Below are 24109 nucleotides of genomic sequence, written 5' to 3' on the forward strand. Positions count from 1 at the left end.
CCTGCACAAATAAATTCCAGCATATGTGCCTGATTACTACATTCTGAAGAAAAAAAAATATGAGAAGTTCAATATAATCAAACAAGAATTAATCGATCACTTCATAAGAAAACAAAAGGGTACGTGAGTAGACGCAATAGGTTTAATATGGTAGTTCGAACGAATTCTTAATAGCAATTAGAATAATGGTCTACGCCCAAAAAAGGGGTTAACGATAATAATTTAATAATGTTGGCAATAACTGTTCTTAAGAGATAGTGGTTAGATTTAGTGGAACACAATTATCATTTAGAATTCGTGCATAAATAGAAATTTTCTGCGAGTTAACGAACGCCTTTTACGTAGAACAAGTGCAACAAGTGCATCTCCTATAGAACCTACATAGGATTTACTGAGATTGTTAAAATTCGAGCGGCGGAAGGTTAGAAAACTCGATACCAGAAAAAATAAATTCCGTAAACAATGAACTTCTACTTCTCTTAAAACTATCATCATCCCCAAAATGGCCGTTGATAGCTTTAACTTTGATGGCTTTAATTTTGTAAACCGAACTTCAATAGAATATTTGAATATTCTAATAAAATATCTGAATATTCTAACAGAATATCTAAATATTCTAATAGAATATCTGAAGCCCACATTACAATGTTTACCGAACGGATAATATCATCTAAGCAAAATTTTATATTACAAAAACAAACATTATGTTTGTATCTGTTTCTTGGTTTATAAAGCTTGTTTCTTGTCTGGCAATTTTAATTGAAGCAGCCCTCCCTGTTGGTCTAATGACTATCGCGTGTATCATTGGTGCACATGCTCCCGTGGGTTTCGATTCTCTATGGCAGATAAAAAATATTAATTTCACAATCATTCACTTTCATTAATAATCTGTCTTCTTTAGCCTAAATTCTATAATCATGGGACGTTAAACTTAAAAAAATAAATAAATATAAGCAACCCGTACAATACCCGACAAGATGTATAACATTGAGGAACCTGATAGGTTGTTAGGCAACTCACATGACCACTGTGATGTGTTGGCTTGCATAACTTGCGCTTGCTGGTCCCAGTGAAATGCATGTTCTAAAATAAATAAAGACAGACATTACCAGACTAATCCTAGAACTCAGAAGTAGTGAATGTTGTAAAGTCACTTTAAAAAAAGCAATGTAGAATCCACTACAGGAAAAGAAAGGTGATACTTGAATAAGAAAATCATTAAATGAAAAAGCCACAATTTCCGAGTTTTCTTTCCAATGAAAAATACCTTTGATATGTAAAAAGCCCGAATTTTAGCATCTGTAGTTGTGATCAACATTGAAACCTACCACTTCCGGTTTGAATAGAGGGTTAAGAGAGGAGATAGCACCTATTTTCTTAAGAGAGGAGTTAGAGGACACTCAATAGATTACAGAAACGTCCTTCACGCTATATATTACTGTTTTTCTTGCTTTTTTTTCACTCTGATACTTGACAGACTGACGGAAGGTCCAATGGACAGATATAGCCATTCTATAAGACCACCCATAATTATGCAAAGCGTATTTGGGAAATATAAAAAGAAAAATTATGTGCTACATTCAGCAACGAAGAATGTGAAAAGATGTCAGGAAAAATAAGTTTGATCCCAAGAGCGGCCACTGGGGACGAAGATCTATGAGAGTTGCCGACTTTAAGAGCCGAGATTACGCAGGGACATGTGAAACTTTAAGCAGCCACGAGATAGGTTGTCTGGATTTTGCTGTAAAACTTCTTCTGTGAGGAATTGCTCTTCCACAGAGACACAAACTAGGGCAACGCTCACTTTGTCCCTAATTACTCAAATATAACTTATTTATTGCCAGTTCCCACTGGCAAATGACTTTGGAATCTAATGTTGGTAATTATAGTAGATGAGATTTAAGAATTTTATCGAGAGTGCTGCAGAAAGCAGCAGCGTTTTAGTCTCGTAATTAGGAACTCAGGTTTCGATTCTCAGCACTATCGTGAAGAAGAAGTGCCAAAGAGGGTTCTCCTGCCCGAAGACCTGGTAAATTACTATCATACCAAACTGTCATAACATCATCGTACTTCCTTCTTTGCTCATACTACGTAATTAGATGAACAAAACCTCTTTTTCTTTCCTTTTATTCATTCTAGTTTTTGAATAGTTTAAAGCAATCATTTCCAACTGACTAGTGAATGATATAAGAGGACGATTTTGCGATGAGAGGAAGTACTGTAAGATGTAGGTGAAACAAAGGAGGGGAAGGGAATTGACAAAAATAAGCGTTGGTAGTGTAGGAATAGTCGTATATCCACGAATAGCGCGCCTACAAAAACATCGTTGTTCTTGTTTGCCTGTAACTACCGTTTTTATCAACGTCATCTTCTTTGTTTGTCTGTCATCATTGGATTTCTTCAATGGCAGCTTCCTTGTTTGTCATCACTAGCGGGAGGCGGTGGCTCAGTGGTAGAGCGTTCACCTCTGGTGTATGGATCCTGAGTTCGATCCCAGCGTGCGCCAAGTGAGCTTTGTAGTGGACAAATATCATGTACGTGGATTTTCTCGGGGTTCTCTCGTTTCCTACTACTTTATTCATTTACCATTTCATCATTTCTCATCATCATCGTCTCTTCTACCCTAGCCGACATAATCGTGGGACGTAAAACTTAATGATTTCATTTTCTGTCATCTCTAGCGTTCTGACATTGGCCGGCTTCCTTATTAGTCTGTCATCACTGGTTTTTATCAACGCCAGCTTTCTTGTTTATCACACTGGCTTTTATCAATATCAGTTTCCTTGTTTGTCTATCACACTGGCTTTTACCAACACCAGCTTCCTTGTTTGTCTGTCACACTGACTTTTACAAACACCAGCTCCTTGTTTGTCTGTCATCACTAGCGTTTGTCAATACCAGCTCTCTTGTTTGTCTGTCATCATTAGCATTTTCCAACACTAGTTTCCTTGTTTGTCTGTCACACTTTTATCAGCGCCAGCTTCCTTTCTTGCCTGCCATACTAGCTTTTACGAATACCAGCTCCTTTGTTTGTCTGTCATCATTAGCATTTACTAACGCTAGCTTCCTTATTTGTCTGTTATCACTAGCGTTTGTCAAATAACAGCTCCTTTGTCTGTCATCATTAGCATTTACTAGCGCTAGCTTTATTGTTTGCCTGTTATCACTAGCATTTATCAACGCCAGCTTCCTTGTTTGTCAGTCACACTAGTGTTTATCGATACCAGTTTCCTTTTTTATCTGGCACACTGGCTTTCATCAACGCCAGCCTCCATGTTTGTCACCACTGGCTTTTATCAGCTCCAGGTTTCTTCTTTGCTTGTGTTTTTCTCTTGGGTGGTTTACTAATGAGCTGTGACGAAATAGAACACACAGTTGGAAATTTCTGATTTAAGGAATCTGCATGAATTTAGCTTTACTTTCTTGTTTTTACGTTATTATGCAATACTGAAATTGAAGAAAGGACTGGGCTTACTATTAACATGGGCTCCGAACCACAACCTACACTTAAATCAAGCGTAAAGACCATCATGCACAATATTAGATGTTTCTTACCACACTAACTCGTCTACAAGGGAACTGGGTTACAGGCCCACGACACCAGCATCGTAGGAAATCTACTTGAACTTGGATATTATTCAATAGAAGTTTAGAACGAACAAAAATATTCGTATCAGGGCAAGGTGATCACACATCGTGTAGCCAAAAATACGAAGATGAATTCGGAATATCATTAGGGTAACGTCCTAACATCCGTTTATCGCCATGACATTCCCTATCTCTACGGGAGGGACAATAATCGTGTGTGGGTGCATCAAGACAAGGAGTCAAGTTAACACATCTCGCTCAACCTGCCTCTTCCTCCAACAAATGCGTAGAAGAAACTGGAATTCGTACCATTCCATTCACAGACATTCCAGTGAAGTCCCCTGATGCGTCAACGATGAACTTTTGCGCTTTCGGCCTTCTCAAACGAGCCTTACTTTACAGGAAACCCCGCACCGTTGAAGGGCTATGGAAATCCTGTCAGGAGTAGTAGTTACGGCTTGACATTACTACACAGCCAGCCAGTTTCCTACAGTGGAAACCTCACTGTCGGGCAAATGCCGAGATGCTGGGCCACCAAATAGAGCACTCTCAATGGTGGCGACATGGTTTCTCGTAAGGTAAATGCAGTTTTAAATCGTCATCATAGATCGGAAACACCTTCTGTATGCAATACAAAAATCGAAACTGAAGCCCATATTCCTCATATTCCTCACACACATATTCCTCAGAATGCTCAATATACGTCACCTGAAGTTCGGAACGAAATAATGTGTTGGCACAGATACTACTGGACAAAACAAGAAACAGAATATTATGAACGTGAATTCCAGAAAGCAAATGAAAGACGAGACTCTTCTCGTGTGGAAAATGTGTCAGTGGTCGTGAGATTGGTTAAAGAAGAGAAGGCGAATGGATATTTATTGGGTCTTTTTATCATTTAAAGGCATACCAGGAAAAATCGTTGAAGGTCTCTTTCAAAATCAGCATTTCGAAAAGAAGAAATAGCCTACTTCGTCTGTATGACGATGCTAGTGTTGTGACAGGATGTAAGGGAGGTGTTCAAAAAAACTATTACAAGAAGAAAACAAATGTCCTATACTCATTGCTATTATAATCATCAACTTTACATTGTGATAGTTCATACTTGTTCACAGAATTTTAAGTAATAACAGTTGAAATGGGGGGGGGGGGGGAGAAAGAAGTAAAAAAAAAAAAACTCTTCACACTAAAATGTTTCAACATGGAGAATTTGATTGCTTGAACATCCATAATATTAGAACTATGTAATATTAAGGATACCGTTAAGCAATTGTTCGCCCATTAGTTAGGTCTACGTGTCAAATATATGTTAATTATATATTAGAAACATATGAATTACTGCAATTAATTTCCAAACCTCTGACAATTATTTCACTCACCCTCCAGTAAGTTTTAGTGACGGAGGATTTTCTTCCAAAGTGAGCGGAATTCTCCCAAGATTTCGCTCTCTGCTTGTTCAACAATCTCTAATGTAAAAGAGTATTTTGAATTAGTCGTACAGGTGCTTCAGAAAACACAGAGTGTCACAGATGTACAAAAGCCAAAAGCTTAAGATATTGATGGATCAACGATGGGCTGGAAAGTTGGAACGAGTGAAAACTAAGGAAGAGAATTTTGATAATATAGTATCTGTTCTGCAGATTTTTTCTTCAAGGAATATTATGTCACGTAGATACTGAATTATCCGTTGAAGGGACTTTAAAATATAGTAGTGTACATCTGCATTCTGTTTCATTGCCACTGTAAAAATACCATCAATGTTTGATCCAGCTTACAGTGCATTACAAGATAGGAAAATGCATTTCGAAAAAGCAAGTCAAGTTGTGAGGTTTTGTCTGCCAGTTTTGAAGCAGAAAAGACAGTCTGGATTCGACTACATGCTTACTACAGCTAAAGACAAATTATAGACGGTTTGCACTAAAATATCAGATCCTGAGTTCTCTTCGTTGAAGAGAAGTCGGAAGAGTCTCCCGTCTTTAAAAGATTTTGTTGTTGAAGAATCTCTAGATATGACTAAAGATAAACCAGTTCACCTAAAGCAAAGATTTAATGAAGTATGCGACCATACAGTATTAGACAACTAAAGAGAGATCCGCAAGGAATAATGAACAGTGTTTGAAATCCCTAGATTTTTTTGTTGCCAGGGTCAGAAACATTTGTGAACAGTTCCGAACTATTGCCATTATTGAATCTCCTAGACTGCAATATACAAGTTATCGAATCGGAAGTTGAAGTTGCTAAAGTAAATCTTTTATCCAGCAACAAGAGCGAAAGTAATATTTTAAGCATCTTACAGTTAGATATGTTGTACCCTTATAAACGTGTCTTTTCCAAAGTGTATAAATTATTTACAGAAGTTGTAACAATTGCTACTTCAAGAGCAACATGTGAGAACACATAAGCTATTTTATCTTAAGAGGATTCTTATACTACAAAGAGAGTCAACGATTTACAATAGATTCAACCTTGTTGTATTGGTTTTGAAAAACAATACCCGAACATTTTAGATATGGAGCTCTTTATCGAAAAATTTCGAAGACATTCTCAACGATTACAAAAACAAGTATGCATAAAGATTTGCAAATGAGCATGGCTTCTATTACTTCTTGTGCTATGTATACAGGCTTAAAGAGAAATGCTTATTTATTATTATTATTATTATTATTATTATTATTATTATTATTATTATTATTATTATTATTATTATTATTATTATTATTATTATTCGTAGTAGCGTATTAAATTTATATGTTTATTTTCATTGTTTAATTTGAAATAAAATAGCCGAATCTCACTTCGTGAAATGTTCATAGCACAAAAGATAGAAGTTCTTATCTATGCTAAGCATTTGTGCATCTTGTTCAGAAATGTTTAGTGGGGACCGCGCCAAGGTTGGACGACGACAAGCCTGGACACTTTTTGTGTCCAGGCTTGTCGTTGGCCAACCTTGTCGTCAGCAACCCAAAATGAGATATGTCAAAGCATCTCGGGGTCGATCCCCAAAAAGCCTGGACACCTTCAGGAATGTGTCCAGGCTTGTCGTTGGCCAACCTTGTCGTCAGGACCCAAAATGAGATGTGTCCAGGCTTGTCGGGATCGACTACGACAAGCTTGGACATTCCAGGAATGTGTCCAGACTTGTCGTCGTCCAACCTTGTCGTCAACGACCCAAAATGAGATGTGTCCAGGCTTGTCGGGATCGACTGCGACAAACCTGGACATCCCAGGAATGTGTCCAGGCTTGTCGTCAACGACCCAATTTGAAATGTCTGTTCCAACAAACTCTACCAGTTAAGGCGTTTCCAGTTAATACATACATGCCCTTCAATATAGAGTTGCATGGCTCGCTTCTATATCGCTATTGGCTGATTCTCGCCAGTCAGCTACTGCCGTCTACTAGAGGATTTTCGAATTATTTTAAATTTATTTATCTTTTATTAAAAGAGATTATTATTATTTACAAAATTTTCGTTTTACTTAAATAATTTACTTAAATAATTATTAAATGGGATGTGTGCCCTTGTACATAAAATTTTCGCCGAACTGAGCTAGCGCCGAAACGGTGTCGTCGAAACGTAGCGGCCCCAAAGCCTGATGGCTTGAATAGGTTTGAACCCTAGACATTTTTGGGTTTTAATCCTCATTTTTTAAAATTTTAAACAGGGTTTTTATTTTTCAGTATTGATATATGATATTGTAATTGAATTATCATGTCTGTGGTACTTCTTACAATTTTTATGAATATCACGGTGGTATAAAAATAACACTGCGGTATAATCAGGGAGAACAGTTGCCTTTGTACATTGATAACACTAACTACCCTTGTACACCCGTACAAGTGAATAAAAAGTTGTATTTGTTGGATCTACCTGCTTTGAATGCACCAAATCGGCCCATTGGAATGTGTCCAGGCTTGTCGTTGGCCAACCTTGTCGTCAGCGATCCAAAATCGATCCCGACAAGCCTGGACACCTCACGAATATGTCCAGGCTTGTCGTTGGCCAACCTTGTCGTCAGCGACCCAAAATTAGATGTGTCCAGGTTTGTCGGGATCGACCACGACAAGCTTGGACACCCCAGGAATGTGTCCAGGCTTGTCGTCGTCCAACCTTGTCTGTGTCCCGTTCAGTGTGATAGTGTCATATTCTGATCAACTGTGAACTGCGACTTTTCAGGTATTCAAATAATACAAGGTTAAACGGAACAGGATACAGTAGCACAAATTAGAAATAGTGTTTCTTGGCTCTTTATTCTCTTATGAATGTTCTAAAAATGGCGCCCACGCACTACAGAGCATTATTCTACAGGTCAAAATAAAACGAAAATGTTAAATGATGAAATACCCTCCGGGGCCTCCTTCGGCTCCTATAGGGAATCAAAATTTCACTATGTGGCAACATCGCATATTAACTTGTAACCATTAACATTGAAATACACATGCATCTAACATTATTTGATGGATTGGTAGATCTAATCTATGGTTCTTTATCTGCTACGTTGCCACAAACTGGAATTCGCGTCTCCAGACGAGGACCCGAAAGGTATACAAATTATATATATATATATATATATATATATATATATATATATATATATATATATATATATGTTTATTTTGACTTGTAGAATAGTGCTCTGTGGTCCGTAGGCGCCAAATGTATTTACAATAATTATATCATGAAAATAATTTTTAGTAGCCCTCTCAAGAAGAATGTGTGTTCCACCTCCAATGAAATAATTCTGGCTAGGGCCTAGTTAGTTAGAAGTTCAGTGCTTCTTTAAGCACCGAGGCGTTTGTTTTATAATGCTCAAATATAACATATCGTCGACAGCGTCACAAAGTGTCGTATCTCAAAAAAATCGAAAATTGAGATATTTTACTATGTAGTTGCATACACTGACTTCTACAATTTCCCAAAGCGACACATCTGTAATGTGCGTGGTTTTGACGGTGGTGATGACGTCACTGTGTCGTATCTTGAGATGAAGCATATAAACCATTTTCACAAACAGTCGTATCTTGAGTTACAACAGTTTGTGACCAACAGTTTTTTCGCAACTGGACAGATACGCGTATATTCAAAGCAATTTGTTTATATACACAAAGTGCCCCAAAAGTAGGTATACAGCCCCGTACTGATAAACTCATTGCTTTTTATATCATTTCTTATTGTTATCCATCAGGTAGACTTAGTTACTTTATCATTTGTTCCTAATGTATTTTTACTTATATCTTAAGCACGAAACAGCCGTAGCAAATAAACTTATAAGCTAGAATGTTACTTGATCAATGCGGGGCTGTATACATATATATTTACACGGCATGAGGCGTCCTCAGGTTGCGGATCGACATGACATGACATTTTTGAGTTTTACGTCCCACGGTTATGCCGGTTAGGCTAAAGGAGACGGTGATTATGAGAAATAAATGAAATGATGGAATAAAGAAAGTGGGAGGAAACGGGAGAACCCCAAGAAACCCACGCACACGCTATTTGTCCACCAAAAGGTTCACTTGGCGGGAGCAGGGTTGGAACCCGCGACCCCATGAACTAGAGGTGAACGCTTTACTACTGAGCCACCGCGGCCCCAGGTTGCGGATAGAGGTTAGCTGCGAAGATACTGAATAAGCTGTCGCGGGCAGACAAGGAGTGGCCTTCCAGCTTGGGGGTTTGGGTGAGCCTAACAAACTCATTCTGTAATAGAAAAAAAGAAACTTTTTCAGAAACAATCACAGAAGCCTCGGACCAAGACTGATAACTTGGCATGACATCAGAAAAAGAAAATGGATATGAGATTTGGAACATGGAATATTAGAATTCTTTATAGGGAGGCGCGTTAAAATTCGTAATGAATGAGTTGGAGAAATACAGGATGGACCTAGTAGGAGTTCAGGTTGGTTGCTATGATGGGGTATGCGGTGCAAACACGTAAGAACATCAGAGAAATTTCTCTCCGATTCTTTGAATCTAGGCATGGACAAAATGAGGGAGATTCAGTCCACAGTGCTATAAGCACATCTATTAAGCACTGTGGCAGTAATTTTGTACCCTCGCAACTTGAACCGATTGTTAAACTGGCAAGGAAAAAGAACCCATAACTTATACCGTTCATTGTATTGACAGAAGCGATGTATGAGATTAGATCTCTGCCCCAATGTCTTTGTGTTCTGTCAGTTAGATGTGACGAAAATGGAGATCCAATCAATCGGACGGAAATGCGCGAAGTGAAAGTGAACAAAGACTATCCAAACTGCATTCAGTTTAAGACAAGTAATTTTGAGGACACTTACATAACTATTTCCCTGAAAGGAACGCAAATTGAATCCACCAGATAGAAGTTCCTCCTTTGCATACTTGTGAAAAATTATCGCTCCAGAGAAGTACGAGGACTCGTATCGATTGATTGATTTTTAACGTCCCTTTCAGCAGCGAGGCTATATGAGACGTGGACCTACTGATTAACGTGGAATCCGAACCACATGAGCTTCCGCCGGGAATCGAACCCGGGTCTCCCACGCCTACGAGGACTCGTTACCATTGTGTCCGGCCCCAACTCCAATCATTTGAAACCCTGAACATGTTCAATTTTACAGAAACTTAGCACATTAGCCATCCTTCTCAAGTGCAATACCAAAGCATGCAATTTGCAAATTACTTTGCAAGATTTTATATTCTGGCAACGACAACTTGATAGCATTATTTTATGTTATGATTTGTATGTTCTTAATATTGTGTTTCTTGTGTGTTCTCAGGAATTTCGTTTTACCGTCAAGAATCTCAGGAAGCATTTGTTAAATTATTTTTTGTAATAAACACGAAGTTTTTCAATAAAAGTGCAATATATTCCGATTCTTCATCTATTAATGCAGTTCTCAGTATAAAAAATATGCGTCGTATCTTTCATACATGAGAGGATTACCATCGTCACAAACTGTCGTATCTTTTTCCCGCCAAATTTGCCACAAGCTTTTACGGGCAAATTCCATAAAACTTTCTCCACTGATTTTTTATGCTTTAAGTTATAACTTGGTAAATTTTCTCACCTTTCGGTAAAACAGATTTTTAGTTATGGCTGTTCAAAGTTGTGTGAAAACCTAAAAATCGCTCTCCTGAAAAGTTTAGAAAACTGAGATACGACAGTTTGTGACGCTGTCGACGATATTTGTTACCGCTTACAAAATTTTAAAATTATTTTTCCTACTATTTGTAACAAATCTTTTAAATGTTCATAATGACTGTAGACATTATTCTCTTTGCTAATAACTTATTTACATTTGAAAGAGGACCCTGAGTGCCTCCTGTCTCATACTTTTCTGATCATGCTCCCGGTTTCCCAGTGAAATATGGGAATAAGTAAGTATACAGGGTTGAGATGGTGACAAAGCAAAGAAAATAAAATACATGAGGTAAGAATCAAATGTCTATCTAAAACACAGTAATGCATAAATAAATAAATAAATTACTACAATTATTTAAATTGTAATCCGAAAAATGTAGAAAAAATGAAGAAAGTCCTAATTATATATATAAAAAAATATATCCAAATTGTCACTTACTTGTAAAGGAGCTCGCATGTTTAATTCCTCAGCAAAATGACAGAGGACAGGCCACGGCGCGTGGAGTTTGATAAAGTAGAGAACCTTTTTCCCACTTTCCACTACCTCCTGTAAAAACGAAGAAGAAATACTCTATTAAACTATACCACAAATAGAGAATAAAACTTACAGGTAACTTTAATAACTAGAATTTCGTTATAATTATTGTTATAGTTGCCAGAGGATTTCATAAAGAATTTGAACTCTTTACCTGTGGAAAAAAGTTATGTGTAGAATGTAAAATTATTGTTTGAGAAAGTGGAATTTCATTCCGATTTAAAAACAGGCGAGACCGGAAGGTAACGCCTTCTCTTGGGCCATGAATATTTATTTGAAGTTTCATTTGGAGATGAGTAATAGGATTTATTATTGATGTATTTGGCTGGGTACAATATAAAATTACAAAACACAAAAATGCAGAACTGTACAAAATGAAACTAGAAAAATGCTTCCTGCAACAATCAATAAAGTGCTGAAGAGGCTTCTTGACTCTACGATAATAGTTCAGAGAAGAAATCCATGAGGATGATGAATTTGCTGAGCAGATCTGGGACGGCTTTAATCATTGGCATGTAGGTGCGTAGCGTGTACACTGTTGGTCAGGTTTAAATCCTTCAGAATTTGAAGAAGTTCTTTAATAGTTTGGATGATATCTTCAGAGGATGAGTTACCATCAGGGGACGTCTTCGGTGTTGAAGCTGCGATAGTGAGTGATATTGTAGTCATAGGTCTTGAAGCGGATCTAGCAGTGGTGTCTTGAAGAGGTGCTGAATATGAGATTGTGCTTGCTGGTGTTGTTTTCCTTCTTACTTGTATTCGCGGACATCCGGAATAATTTGCAGGATGAGTGTCATTACAGCTGAAACATTTCGCTGGTGTATCTCTAGTCTTTTTTCGCATTGGTACGTCCAATGAGAGCCGGCGCACTTAACGCACAGAGGCATAGCTTAGAAAGTTGCTTGCAAATGCGCAAATCTTTGGTATTTGAAGCACTGCAAGTAATGTTTCTTTTGTAGTGGTTCTGTGGAACTTTCATGTGTAGCAATAAGTCTTCTTTGAAGATTCTAGTAGCTTGTAGAGTCTTCTTCAATGTAATCAAGAATAGTGGGATGGAGACTATCCCTGTCTCGCCTTCACGATTCTGGGTTCGCATTTGTGAAAAGGAGAATATTGGGTAATCCTTCTCCTTACGTGCGGTTGTGATGTCATCAATACTGGTATCAACTGGAAGGTGGCGAATAACTGCTTTGATTGTCTCAGTTTTCTTCCTGATTTCGGTGGCATATTGTAATTTGTTGTAGGAACAAAAGTTTTGCACGCCTTCCTGAAGCTTGCATTTATTTTTTGTGTATCCTTTCATGAATAGAAAAAGTCTTCTTTGATGCAATCTTTAGTTAATTCATAGCTCTGGATAGGAGGGCAATCATATATGTATATTCAAGTTTTGGTCACGAGGTAGCCTTCATATCATCTATTTTCTCATCCTTTCCACGTTAATTGCTTGCAGTGGAAATTTTTCTGTCAACCGTGGCTTTTGAAACGATCTCATAGGTATTTGATGTTGGTATAGGCGCAGGCGTCTGTGATGGTCTCATGTTTCTTCTTGATTTTGGTGATATATTGTAGTTGTTAGCGAGCTTAATTATAAAATATGAAGAAATTTTATATCACACAAAAAAATCCGTTCTCCGGATAGTGGTCTAATGTTGTACAAATATATGGTATCCTCTTGTTTACTATAGAAATCAGTATGGAACATACGTTATCCGTATGCTACATAAGCACTGCCCTTAGATGTTACATCATGCCGTTGCAGGATGTCTGACATCTAACAGTTTTCCGTATATCACATGCATATACTTATGTTACATTCGTCAGCCATATGTTATATACGTCCATTTGTATGTGAGGTTCTGACCGCCTACATTGTTTCATACGGAAAGAACATATAGATGAAACACTTATACGGGAAGTATTATAAAACATGCGTTTTCAGTTATTCGTCTGCTGTACGTTAAGTCCAAAAACTACAGGAATTACTCATGTAACCTACCTTTTTAATTACGCCACCTACAATTTTCTTCTTAGTGCACTTTTCACGAAATTCGCAGTAAACTGTGTGAACTCAGCAAATTACCCTTTCTGAAATTATGTAGCAAAATGAAAAAAGCTCTACTTTAGATATTTTAAAGTTATTGTAAAGTTATCGAAATATTTATTTACGAAATAAATATAAACAAAAGTGTTCAAGATTTTGTTAAATTTTGGGTTATCATACAAGGAAGTGCCAAAACAGGGATACATTTCCATCTGGCTAACTCATTCTATAAAAATTAACTTTTGACATTAGAATGGTTTTATCTTTTTTTTTTTATTTTCAGATTTGGTTTCAAAACAATATGAAAAGTATATTGAAATATACGGCAAGTAATTAAGCAACATTACTTTCACAGCATCATGTTGACTTTGATTATATTTTATCAGATATGATCTACTTTTAACAATTCCTTCTTTGATAAAAATAACCGAGCATATCTTTACATGTGAACTGTGTGGAATTGAGTTGAAAATACATTTTAGCTTTAAAAACTCCGAACATATAAGGGAATTTCGAAAAATATATGTGGACAGAAATTGTTACTTCTCAAATTGAGGACTTGTTCTCGCAGGTGCTGACATTTAGCAACCCTATATAAAATCGCATAAAATACTTTTGAACACAATCCGTTATCCGCTCCGTCAAAGTTCTATGACTGATTATACGTCCTTGAACGTCATGCCTTGCACCTTGCCTACTCACTACCTGCACGAACTCAAGAAGTCTATCGCCGTACAATTATCCCTACTTTTTTACAGCATCTCTACCGTCTCCGCTGTCGCTACGATCAACACAGTATCGACGCCGCTCACCCGATCCTTCATGAATTATTAAATCAGACTCCAGTCGCCACGTTACGCATATCACCAGTCCATTATCTTCTTGCACTCCATGAACGTGACCAGTTCTCTTCTCTCTACAACTACATCGTTGCATTTACCATCACCATTCGCATATCTATTGCGCATAATTTTACCCTTGCACTTGTTTGTTCTCATTAACAGAGCTCCCATTGTCTCAACCTGCCCTGAGTAGCCCCAGACAGGGCCGTCACGTGGGTTGTAAGCGCCCGGGGCGAGAATTCCCAGGCGCTCCCCAGTGTATTATGAAAAACAACCAGAGTTTTTTCTGTAGACCTACTCGTAGATTTAAATATGAAATCTAAGATCATAATGTAAGATAAAAGAAGTTAGTATTATGTCTATTTTTAAAAAGTGAATGGTTTTTGTATTTAAAACATAAAAGTTAATGAAAATATGGTTTTGAATTATTGAAATCGAATGTTATTCTTGTTTATTTTGAACTTGGTATACATCAAAATACTAATAGCATAGAATATACAAATGACGATACAAATATTAAAACCCGATGTGAAAGTGATAAAATAAATTTTGTCATTTACTGACTTTTGCTTAATAAAACACAACAAAATAAACGTTTCTTTACTTGCGATCAGCACACACATTTTTCACATATTTATATAGCGTTAGAATGCTAAAGTAACTTTTTCAGGTGACGTCTGTAATTATTTGTATTTGCTTCAATTCAATCTTACAATTATAATTTTATGTTCAAAATTAAAATGTACGGTTTGTTAATGTTTGTTCTGCAAGGCGATGTTAACGATACGTTGTTCCAAAACATGTAGTGTAAAGATCATATAATGATAACATAAAAATACTAATAAATTAAAATAGAAATAAGCAAAATTAACTGCAAACAATTAAACTCATAAAAAAAACTCCGTCAGGAACGTAGCCATGAAAGGGCTTCAAGGATCTCCCCCCCCCCACTAAAATGGAAAAAGAAATCTTAATAAAATTCAAATTTAGACTATCCTATATTGGTTTAAACTGAAAACAGTTTTAAAAAAGGCATCAGAATGCAATTTTAAGGCTTAAGTTTTACAAAAAGTTTCGAAGGATACTTGCCGGACTCATATATACGCTTTATTCAAACACTAAATAGCATTCTCTTGACTTTTCTGTGAGCAAATGTAGACAATATCTCCTTGAAATCTAATTTTCTGGCTTGATTATTTTCAATAGCTACTATGGCAGAAGTCTTTCCTGGCCCATTGTTGAGCGTAAATACATATTTATCAGCTTTAAGTTACTAAAATGTCAATGGGACAGGCATTCTTACATAAATATAAAAAAACAGAAAATTATTTTTTAAAAAGTAGATGTTTGTTGGACACGACAACGATTTGTGTTGTTGACATTGTAATAGTTGACAGGAACGCAGACATGATTTCGATTCGAGGACACCGGGAAAAGATATCTGGGAATACGCCCGTATCCCAAGTACATGAAGTTCAGCAAGTACTCTTCAAACCTTTTTGTAAAACTTAAGCCTTAAAATTGCATTCTAATGCCTTTTTACAAACTGTTTTCAGTTTAAACCAATATAGGATAGCCTAAATTTGAATTTTATTAAGACTTCTTTTTCCATTTTAGTGGACCCTTGAGGCATCTCCATCTCTACATCCCAGTTGTTGTATGATGTTAGTACAGAATTGAAGGACTGAAAAAAATATTTATTCTGTTATTGATTGGAAAGTACGTACGAAGTTGTACTTATAATGCATTTTAAACATTATTATTTATTACATTATTAACATTATTTAAAAAAATCATTTACCAATATAATCTGAATTCCTTAATTTTGATGATTTGTCGTCGCGGTGCCCCCCTGGCCCTAGAGCAGAAGATAACACCCTCGTCTCAGATAACATCGTGTGTCCTTATGCTACCGGTATGTGAATAGTACTTCATTGCCCCATCTCTCATCGCGTTCTTATGAGGCAGTAAATCAATAAATAAAATAGTCCTGATAACCACTTCTAACACGTTTTTACTACACTTAAATTGATATCAGTGGTCCAATAGAACGCATTATCTTCTATGGCCCGCCCATCTGTTGATGGGAATAAAACTGCATTTAAAAAGATCCTAAAATGATTCAAGAGAAACGATGTCATTCTATATAGGATTGATTGTTAATGAAATTTGTTTAACGATGCTGAGTACCAACTATCTTTATTTCTTGCCAAACTCTGTACACAAATAAGTCAACTGTTTATCTCACTGATGTCTTAACAGCAGCACTAGATATAGGCAGAAAAGAAATAACAGAGGCGTTTCGTTTCTTGTACAAGATATGATTAATAAATTATGCACACTCTACCCATTTAACATTACTGTCGTGTTATTTTGACTTTTCTTACAAAGTTATTATCCAGGTCTCATGGCGCTTCATGACATTATGTCCCAGTGAAGAATAAACTTATAACTCAGAAACTACTCAAGTTTCAGTAATGCAATTTTACTCACTTATTACTGCATAATTATAATCTATTTTGTGCAAATTTGAGATTTTTTCATTGTGTTCTTCCTGAGATATTTGATGGTGAAAGTACACGATTTTCGAAAATTCGCAATGTTTAAAAATTTCCATAAAATCAAATATATAGTCCTCAGCAGGCCGGTAGCCAGCCCGAAAATGTAGGGAGGTCCGGCCGAAGTTAGGGGGAGCACAACCCAACCATATTATAGTTAATTTCGAAGCCTACTGTGAAAATTTTAGGGAGGGGCACCGAAAATTTAGGGGACCCGGCCACCCTAGACCCCCCTGGAAACGGGACTGGTCCTGAGATCTGAAACTTGTTTGGGATGTTGTCTATTATCTAGTGTCTATGTAGACAAAAAATTGAAGGTGAGTTTATTTCGTTTTAAAATGTACATTCAAAAATGATCATTTCTAAGTTTTCAACCTCAATGTTCAGAGATTTCTTTTCGACGTTCTAAAGTACGTTTCAATGTGCACAGAATGTTGTCCATTCCATTATCTTTCATTTGGATTTGGTTTGAACTCATTATCTTTAAAACCTAAAAGGTTACAGTGTTTAAAACGGATCTTCTGAAAAGTTCAGAATACCTCAGGCGCCTATACAAAATGGCCTCTACCGCAAAACCTCTGCGGTTAAAAAATAAATGAATACCCGTTTTCAACTCCCTGAATGTGGTACAAAGTTAGATAAAAAAAATTAATAAAAAAACTGAATTTTGTCAGTAACCATCATTGGTCGATTTCAATTGGATTGCCCCATATACGGTTATATATATATTTACCACTTAGCCCCCCTTATATAACAAAAACCTAACATTTCTCCTCTCGGATACATGGCAAATTCTAAAACCTCACAAAATTTCAAGATCCTGTAACTGTTGGAAGTATTTATACGTTTACGGAGGGTGGAAGTAGTTCCATTTAAAATATATGGGTCGAATTTTAAAAACGTCATAGAATTGCTTAAAAACATTTCTTTTTTTTAAAAAAAAATACTCATAGAACTGCTTAGAAATAGATTTTTGAAATTACTTTTGGCAATTTTTTTATTTATTAGTTTAAAAATCATGCATGCCAAGTTGACTTTCTAATCCAATTAGAAGTATCTAAGCTTTTAAGTTTTTTAATTGAAAGTACATTTTTTAAACAATTGGGGAAATTTTAATTCTTCCCCTTAGAAGCCCTCTAGAAACTAAAAATACTCACTTTTGACATTTTTCTGTGGATTAGTCCTGGCAAGCTACAAACACGCCAAATTTAATCATTGTAGTCTTACCAGAAACGTCTAATAATTAAGCAATGTAAAAGGCGGTCCAATTTCAATAACATGGGGAAGATTTTTCAGTTCCCCATAAAACCACACTAAAGTTAGATTTTTGTATTTTTGTTCATTTATACTTGAATAATTCTATAAAAAAACACAATCATATCTAATTTCTATACCGATCCCATTTACCTAAACATGAGATTTTATGTCTTAAAAACGCCCATTTAAATAATATAGGAAATGTTTTTATCTCCCTTTATTTTACTTCTTGAAAATGTAAAGAAAAAAAAAACACTTTTAACAATTCCCCTGTTTGTTTCCCTCCTAAAGCTATGAGAACTTCCCACGTCAACCATAAGCATCCACGATTTTATGTCAGAGAGTGAGTCAGTTCACGTAGTCTTATATATTAGATATTAGTAATAGTAATGGCCTTTGTTTAGCGATGAGGGGGGTCAGTTTTCACCTACATTTTGCGATATTATACTGAGTTTCGGTCTGTTATGTTTCAATGCGTTAAATTAGGTTAGCTTATGTATTAGCTGCAACAACTTTCCATTTAGCGATGGAGGGCCAGCTTTTTCACCTACTTTTTTTTTGTGATTTTCTACTCAATTCAGTCGTTTTATGGTTGAATACGTTAAATTAGGTTAAGTTAGGTTAGGGTAGGGTAGGTTAGGCTTTCACTTTCATTTGTTTACACTTCGGTCATCTAACGCTAAATTAGTTAAAATTTTCATCACACTTTACTCAAACACCATGTCAGTCAACACTACCAACTCACTACCAACCTGATTTTTTGCCAGTTTTGGCCCCTCATCTCTAAACTGTTACCATAGTAATAGCAATTAGAAGTATGAAATTATAAAATGTTTGAGTATTTTATTCTCTTTGTCTTGAAATAAAAATTTTCCTTGACTGACTTCGATAATAAACTATGATACCCAAGGGCGATCCTGTGGGACCGCCCCCCCCCAAAGCTCATGTGGGTCCCCCTATTGTATTTATGAATATACAATATTTGGCATAATTCGAAATTCTCACATATATACCTTCTGCATCTGAATGCCTTCCCCCCAAATTTACAGAGAAATCGGCGCCCTTGATGATATCCAGGAAGAGCAAACGAGGCCGCCAAGCCTACAAGCTTGCTTTCCTATCAAAAAAATTACCTAGCCCCGAAACTCTAAAATTTTTAGAAATATAACATACTGTCATCGACTTAATTAAACATTTCCATCCATAGCATTATTACCTCTACATCCTTCTATAAAGTTTTCTATCACATTTTTTTTATTATTATTTGTAGTAATGAATTGATTGAAACCCAATACTTTGACGTTAAATTAATAATAACCATACGCTCTCTCTATTGAGAATTTGTTGTATCACTGAAGACATTACCACGGTACTTTGCAGCTACCCCCTTTCTCTCAAAACAACGCTACTTTACAGAAGAAAAAATGTTTAAAAAAGTTGGAGATTAGTTAAAAGTCAGCGACTTTTCTGATGAAGAAATCAATTTGTTATCGTAATTGACTTCTCCATCAAAAGTCCCTGACTTTCAACCAATTTCCAACATTTTCAACCTTTTTGTTCTTCTGTACAGTTGTGTGTTATTTTTTAGATACGAGGTAGCTACAAAGTACCATCGATTAATCTCTACATATAAAACTCCTGACCGACCGACCGACTGAAGATTGATCAACGCCCAGGCCAAACCCCTTAACCTAAAAACTTGAAATTTGGACAGGATATAGGATTTGAGACGTAAGGTCTCACTTAAGGAAAGATTTTTGGAAATTTCAGGGTTTGGGGGAAAAGAGTGGTAGCAATTGGTTGGTGGGTGTGTAAAGTGCGTTAAGTCAAAAGTTAGTGTTTTAGAGAAGTCGCATTTGAAAGTTCAGATATAAATCCAAAAATCTGGTTTTGGGTTTTGAGACATAAATCCATAAAACAGTCTTATTAACATGAAAAGCTACAACAGGTTTGACTTAACGCACTCTACACACCCACCCGCCAATTATTATCTTAAAGATGGGGGAAAATGGGTGAGATTACAATTGTTATAATTGGATGGCCATTTCTCGAAATTCAAGCCGATTGCACGTGCTGTACAGCAGCATTTAATATGACCTGTTCTGTACTTCACGCTTTTACTGCTGTACGTACGGTACTGCCCTTCATTTTGAAGAAAAAAAGTCCGTATTATCCGAGCAACGAGAGCTCCTTTGTGGCTATGTGGATAGTGCACGTGTCTTTGGCGTGAGAGATCCGGGTTCAATCCCCTGCAGAGCTCCTGTGGTTCGAATCCCACGTTAAACTGCAGAACGACGTCTTATATAGCCTTACAAGGAAACACGGCGACTCAGTGGTAGAGCACTCACCTCTGGTGCGTTGGGTCTCTGGTTCGATCCAGGGCCAAATAAGTTTGTGGTGGACAATATCGTGTCCGTGGGTTTTCTCGGAATACTCCCGTTTTTTTTTCATTCTCATTCCGCCAAATCTTCCACCATCATTGACCCGCCTTAACCATCGTCTCCTTGGTGTACAGGGAAAGAACGTAAGACGTTAAGCTGAAATATTTCATTTCATTTCGTTTTCATACAGTTTCCTTGCTGATCATGGCACTAAACTCAAATGTAATCTGATCTGAGTCCCTACTATCTTACATTAGTCAGGTTCATATTAGTTCGGATAATCGATGCTTTACTGTAGTATGAAATTCAATTAAAATAGAGTTTATATACGCGAAGGTGATGACTAGAAATCAGATTCTATTCTGATTATAATGACTATAATGACAATATAATGACTAGTTATTATACTGTACCTCACGCCTTTACTACTGTACGTACAGTACTGCCCTTCGTTTTGTATTATCCTAGCAACAGGTACCTATTATCCTACTTGGTTAATAGGTTTATTTTTTATTAGCTGTGTGTATATATATCCTGGCTTGTTCTGCAACCATAATGAATACAGAAGCTAGTCAATTGCATTTACTGTATATGGAAAGTTCTGAGAAGTGTCTAGCTAGAACTATTCCGTACAGACAGCAGGAATTCGATCAATATTCACCAGATACCTACTGCTATTTATAGACACTGCCTTTAGTAAACTGATATTATTTTATTTAATATTACGAGTAAATATCCTATATAACAACTATGTAGTTATCTCTAAAGGCTATTTATTCTAAAAACATGCATCAGTGGCTGCAGATGTAAAAATAATGCTACGTCATTAAAATGACTTTCGAGTATTTCTGAAATCAGGAATTCAATAGTAAATAAACAAAAATTGCTAAACACCAGCAAAATTAAAACTACCAACTCTAATTTGTTGATAGTAGAATTGTTGATAGTAGAATTGTTGAAATGTAAATACGTAATATAACGTAAAATACAATTTCCTTTTTGGTTAATAGGTTTCTTTCTTTCTTTGAAGGTGAAACTATTGTCTTTAGCGTCTAATTTACATAAAACATAAACCCACAGTTTAACATGGAATCAGAATCATATGAAAGTCCAGCATACGTTGAACCTGGGTCTCCGACATCTTAAGGTGAAAATCCTTACCATTCAGTCAGACGGGAGCTCCTACATCGTTAACGCTATCGTTTTCAGTGACTTTATTCAATTTCCAGTTGAAATACATGTTTAGATCCAAATGTGTGCCACATAGAGTTATAAAATAACCACTAGAGGCACAATTGGCGCTGCAAACGCGTTGTCCTTTCAACCGCACTGCAATGTTTGTAGTTTGTGGGAAATTTCCCTAATCTGGGGAAATTACATAAGTAAATTAAGCAAAAGGGAAAAAGGGAATTTTGCGATAAAAAGTGAAAATCCAGGGAAATTATGATTAAATTTTTCTTTGTTCTTTAGAAATGAATCAATATAATACAGGGTGTCCAATATACAATGCAACTTGGAGTTTGGGATAGTAGAACTTTGGAATCTGAAGCGATACGCAAATAATGGTTATACCAAAATAAAGCCTAGTTTATGCATATATTTTTAAACTAGAAAGCAACGATTGAAGTACACTAGAAACCACACAGAGTTGCCATATGTAACCAAAGGTGTAAATATATTTTTTTTGCAAAACGTAAATTGACTCATAACTCATACGTATGGATATTCTGTCATTAATTTTTAGTTTGTTTAGTTGGAGTAGCTTGGAAAGTATGGAGCATTAAAAATAATTTTTTATTTCCATCGGTAACTAATCGGATGAGGCCTCTGTAAGGGGGAACTAGGAAAATCGTAGTTTTCATGAATTAACACTCTGAGTTGCCAACATTGCTGATGTTTCAGTGCATCAAAAGGTGTGTTAAGGATCTGTCTACGTTATGCAATTCCTGAAAACAATGAAAAAGAAACTTTGAAGTTATCATGAAAAAAACTTTTACTTACATACACCCGGCAACGCTGCTATTCATTTCTATGAGGCTAATTAAAGCAAGAGGTATACAGGAACAATCCTCGAATTTACAAGACCTGGAAACGAACATTCGCAATACCATTGAGAACATTAACACTTCTATTCTTTGTCAAGTTGCTGCCTACATGGTGAAACGTGTGAACCTGTGTTTGAATCAAAAGAAGGGGTACTTCCAGCATCTTCGTAGAGCAGATAACTAATTGTGGTAGTAGCAGTGTTGCCGAGTGCATGTAAGTAACAGTTTTATCATAATAATTTCGAAGTTTATTTTTCGTTCTTTTCAATAATTACATAATGTAGACAGACCCTTAACAGACTTTTTGATGCACTGAAACGTCAGCAAAGTTGCCAATTCAGAGTGTTAATTTATGAAAAGTACGACTTCCCTAGTTCCCCCTTACAGAGGCCCCATACGATTAGTTATCGGTGGAAATGAAAAATTCTTTTTTCTCCTCCATAGTTTCCAAGCTACTCCAACTAAACAAACTGAAAATTAATGACAGAACATCCATACGTATGAGTTATGTGTCAATTTAGATGTTTTGCAAATATATATATATATATATATATATACCTTTGGTTACATCTGACAACACTGTTTGGTTCCTAGTGTACTACAATCGTTGCTTCCTAGTTTAAAAATATATACATGAACAAGGCTTCATTTTGGTATAACCATTATTTGTGTATCGCTTCAGGTTCAAAAGTTCTACTATCCCAAACTCCGGGTTGCATTGTATATTGGACACCCTGTAGCAATGGTTTGTTTGTTTGTGTGTGTGTGTGTGTATCTGTGTGTGTTTGTTCAAAGTAGCATAATTTGCACCCATTCTTTGCTGTGTGTATTTTTGTGCTTTTTGTTAAAACAAGTGAAGAAATAAGTAAAAATAGAAGCAAAAAACAAATGAATAAAACAAATATGGTTGGCACTTTCTTTAATATAGCTATATTAATCTTATCACATAATTTCTGTCATAGGAATTGGACATTCAACAAACTAGGGAAAATTTGATAAGAAAAGGGAAACTTTTGTCTCAGTCGAGGGGAATTTTCTTAAGGAAACCTACGAACACTGCTGCAGTGATGTATAACAAAAGCGCTCATGCATGGCATTGTGTTTTATGAAGTAATTTTGCTGGTAGAAAGGAAATCTCAATTTCTTGTGCAGCTTATCGCTGTATAGAGAAATTTAAACGAAAAATTGGTAAACCTTTTCACGCTTTAGTCACACATATCTTTAGATATCGTAAAATTATCTGCAAAAGTATTTTAATGTGTAAAAATCAAGGTTATTATTGGGATTCACTCACTGATTCCACGAACTGCAACAAACTTGGTGCTCAATTCCCTTAAAATCTAAAGTTCGTATAAGTTTAATCATATACGTGAAAAGGTTTATAATTCTCTAGAAACTTCAAAGCAATTGATAACTTATCTAGTGAAGATGAGGGACAGTCAGAAGTACGCAGGCGGTGGATCCTGGGAATTTGAACCCCTCGGTTTCCAGACCTTTCTATAAATTTAGTCTAATTTCAGGGGGCAATTTTACAAGTTTTAATATAATTTACCTTCATATTGAATTTGGACCTACAATAAGCTTTGGACCTCCCGAAATAAATTCCTGTTTACGCCCCTAGTGACAGTAGTCACATTAAGCTGACAGAAAATATGAGAAAGGCCACTAGGGATGCGCACGAGACGAGTCGAGACTCAGCTCTTTTAATAGGAAAAATATACATTTTTCGAGTCGAGACATCAC

General features: G+C 36.2%; 1 protein-coding gene across 3 annotated transcripts in view; it reads right to left on the bottom strand.

Annotated features, from left to right (window-relative positions):
- LOC145671096 (anoctamin-7-like) overlaps positions 1-24109 on the bottom strand; it is a 1175643-nt gene that overhangs the window by 339871 nt on the left and 811663 nt on the right. For all 3 annotated transcript variants that reach the window (XM_081739856.1, XM_081739857.1, XM_081739858.1), the window contains one exon: positions 11147-11254. In XM_081739856.1, the coding sequence (XP_081595982.1) occupies positions 11147-11254 (108 nt within the window). The remainder of the gene's footprint in view (positions 1-11146; positions 11255-24109) is intronic.

Source organism: Thermobia domestica, chromosome 15 (assembly GCF_964235325.1).
Source record: "Thermobia domestica chromosome 15, izTheDome1.hap1.1, whole genome shotgun sequence".
Lineage (NCBI taxonomy): Eukaryota > Metazoa > Arthropoda > Insecta > Zygentoma > Lepismatidae > Thermobia > Thermobia domestica.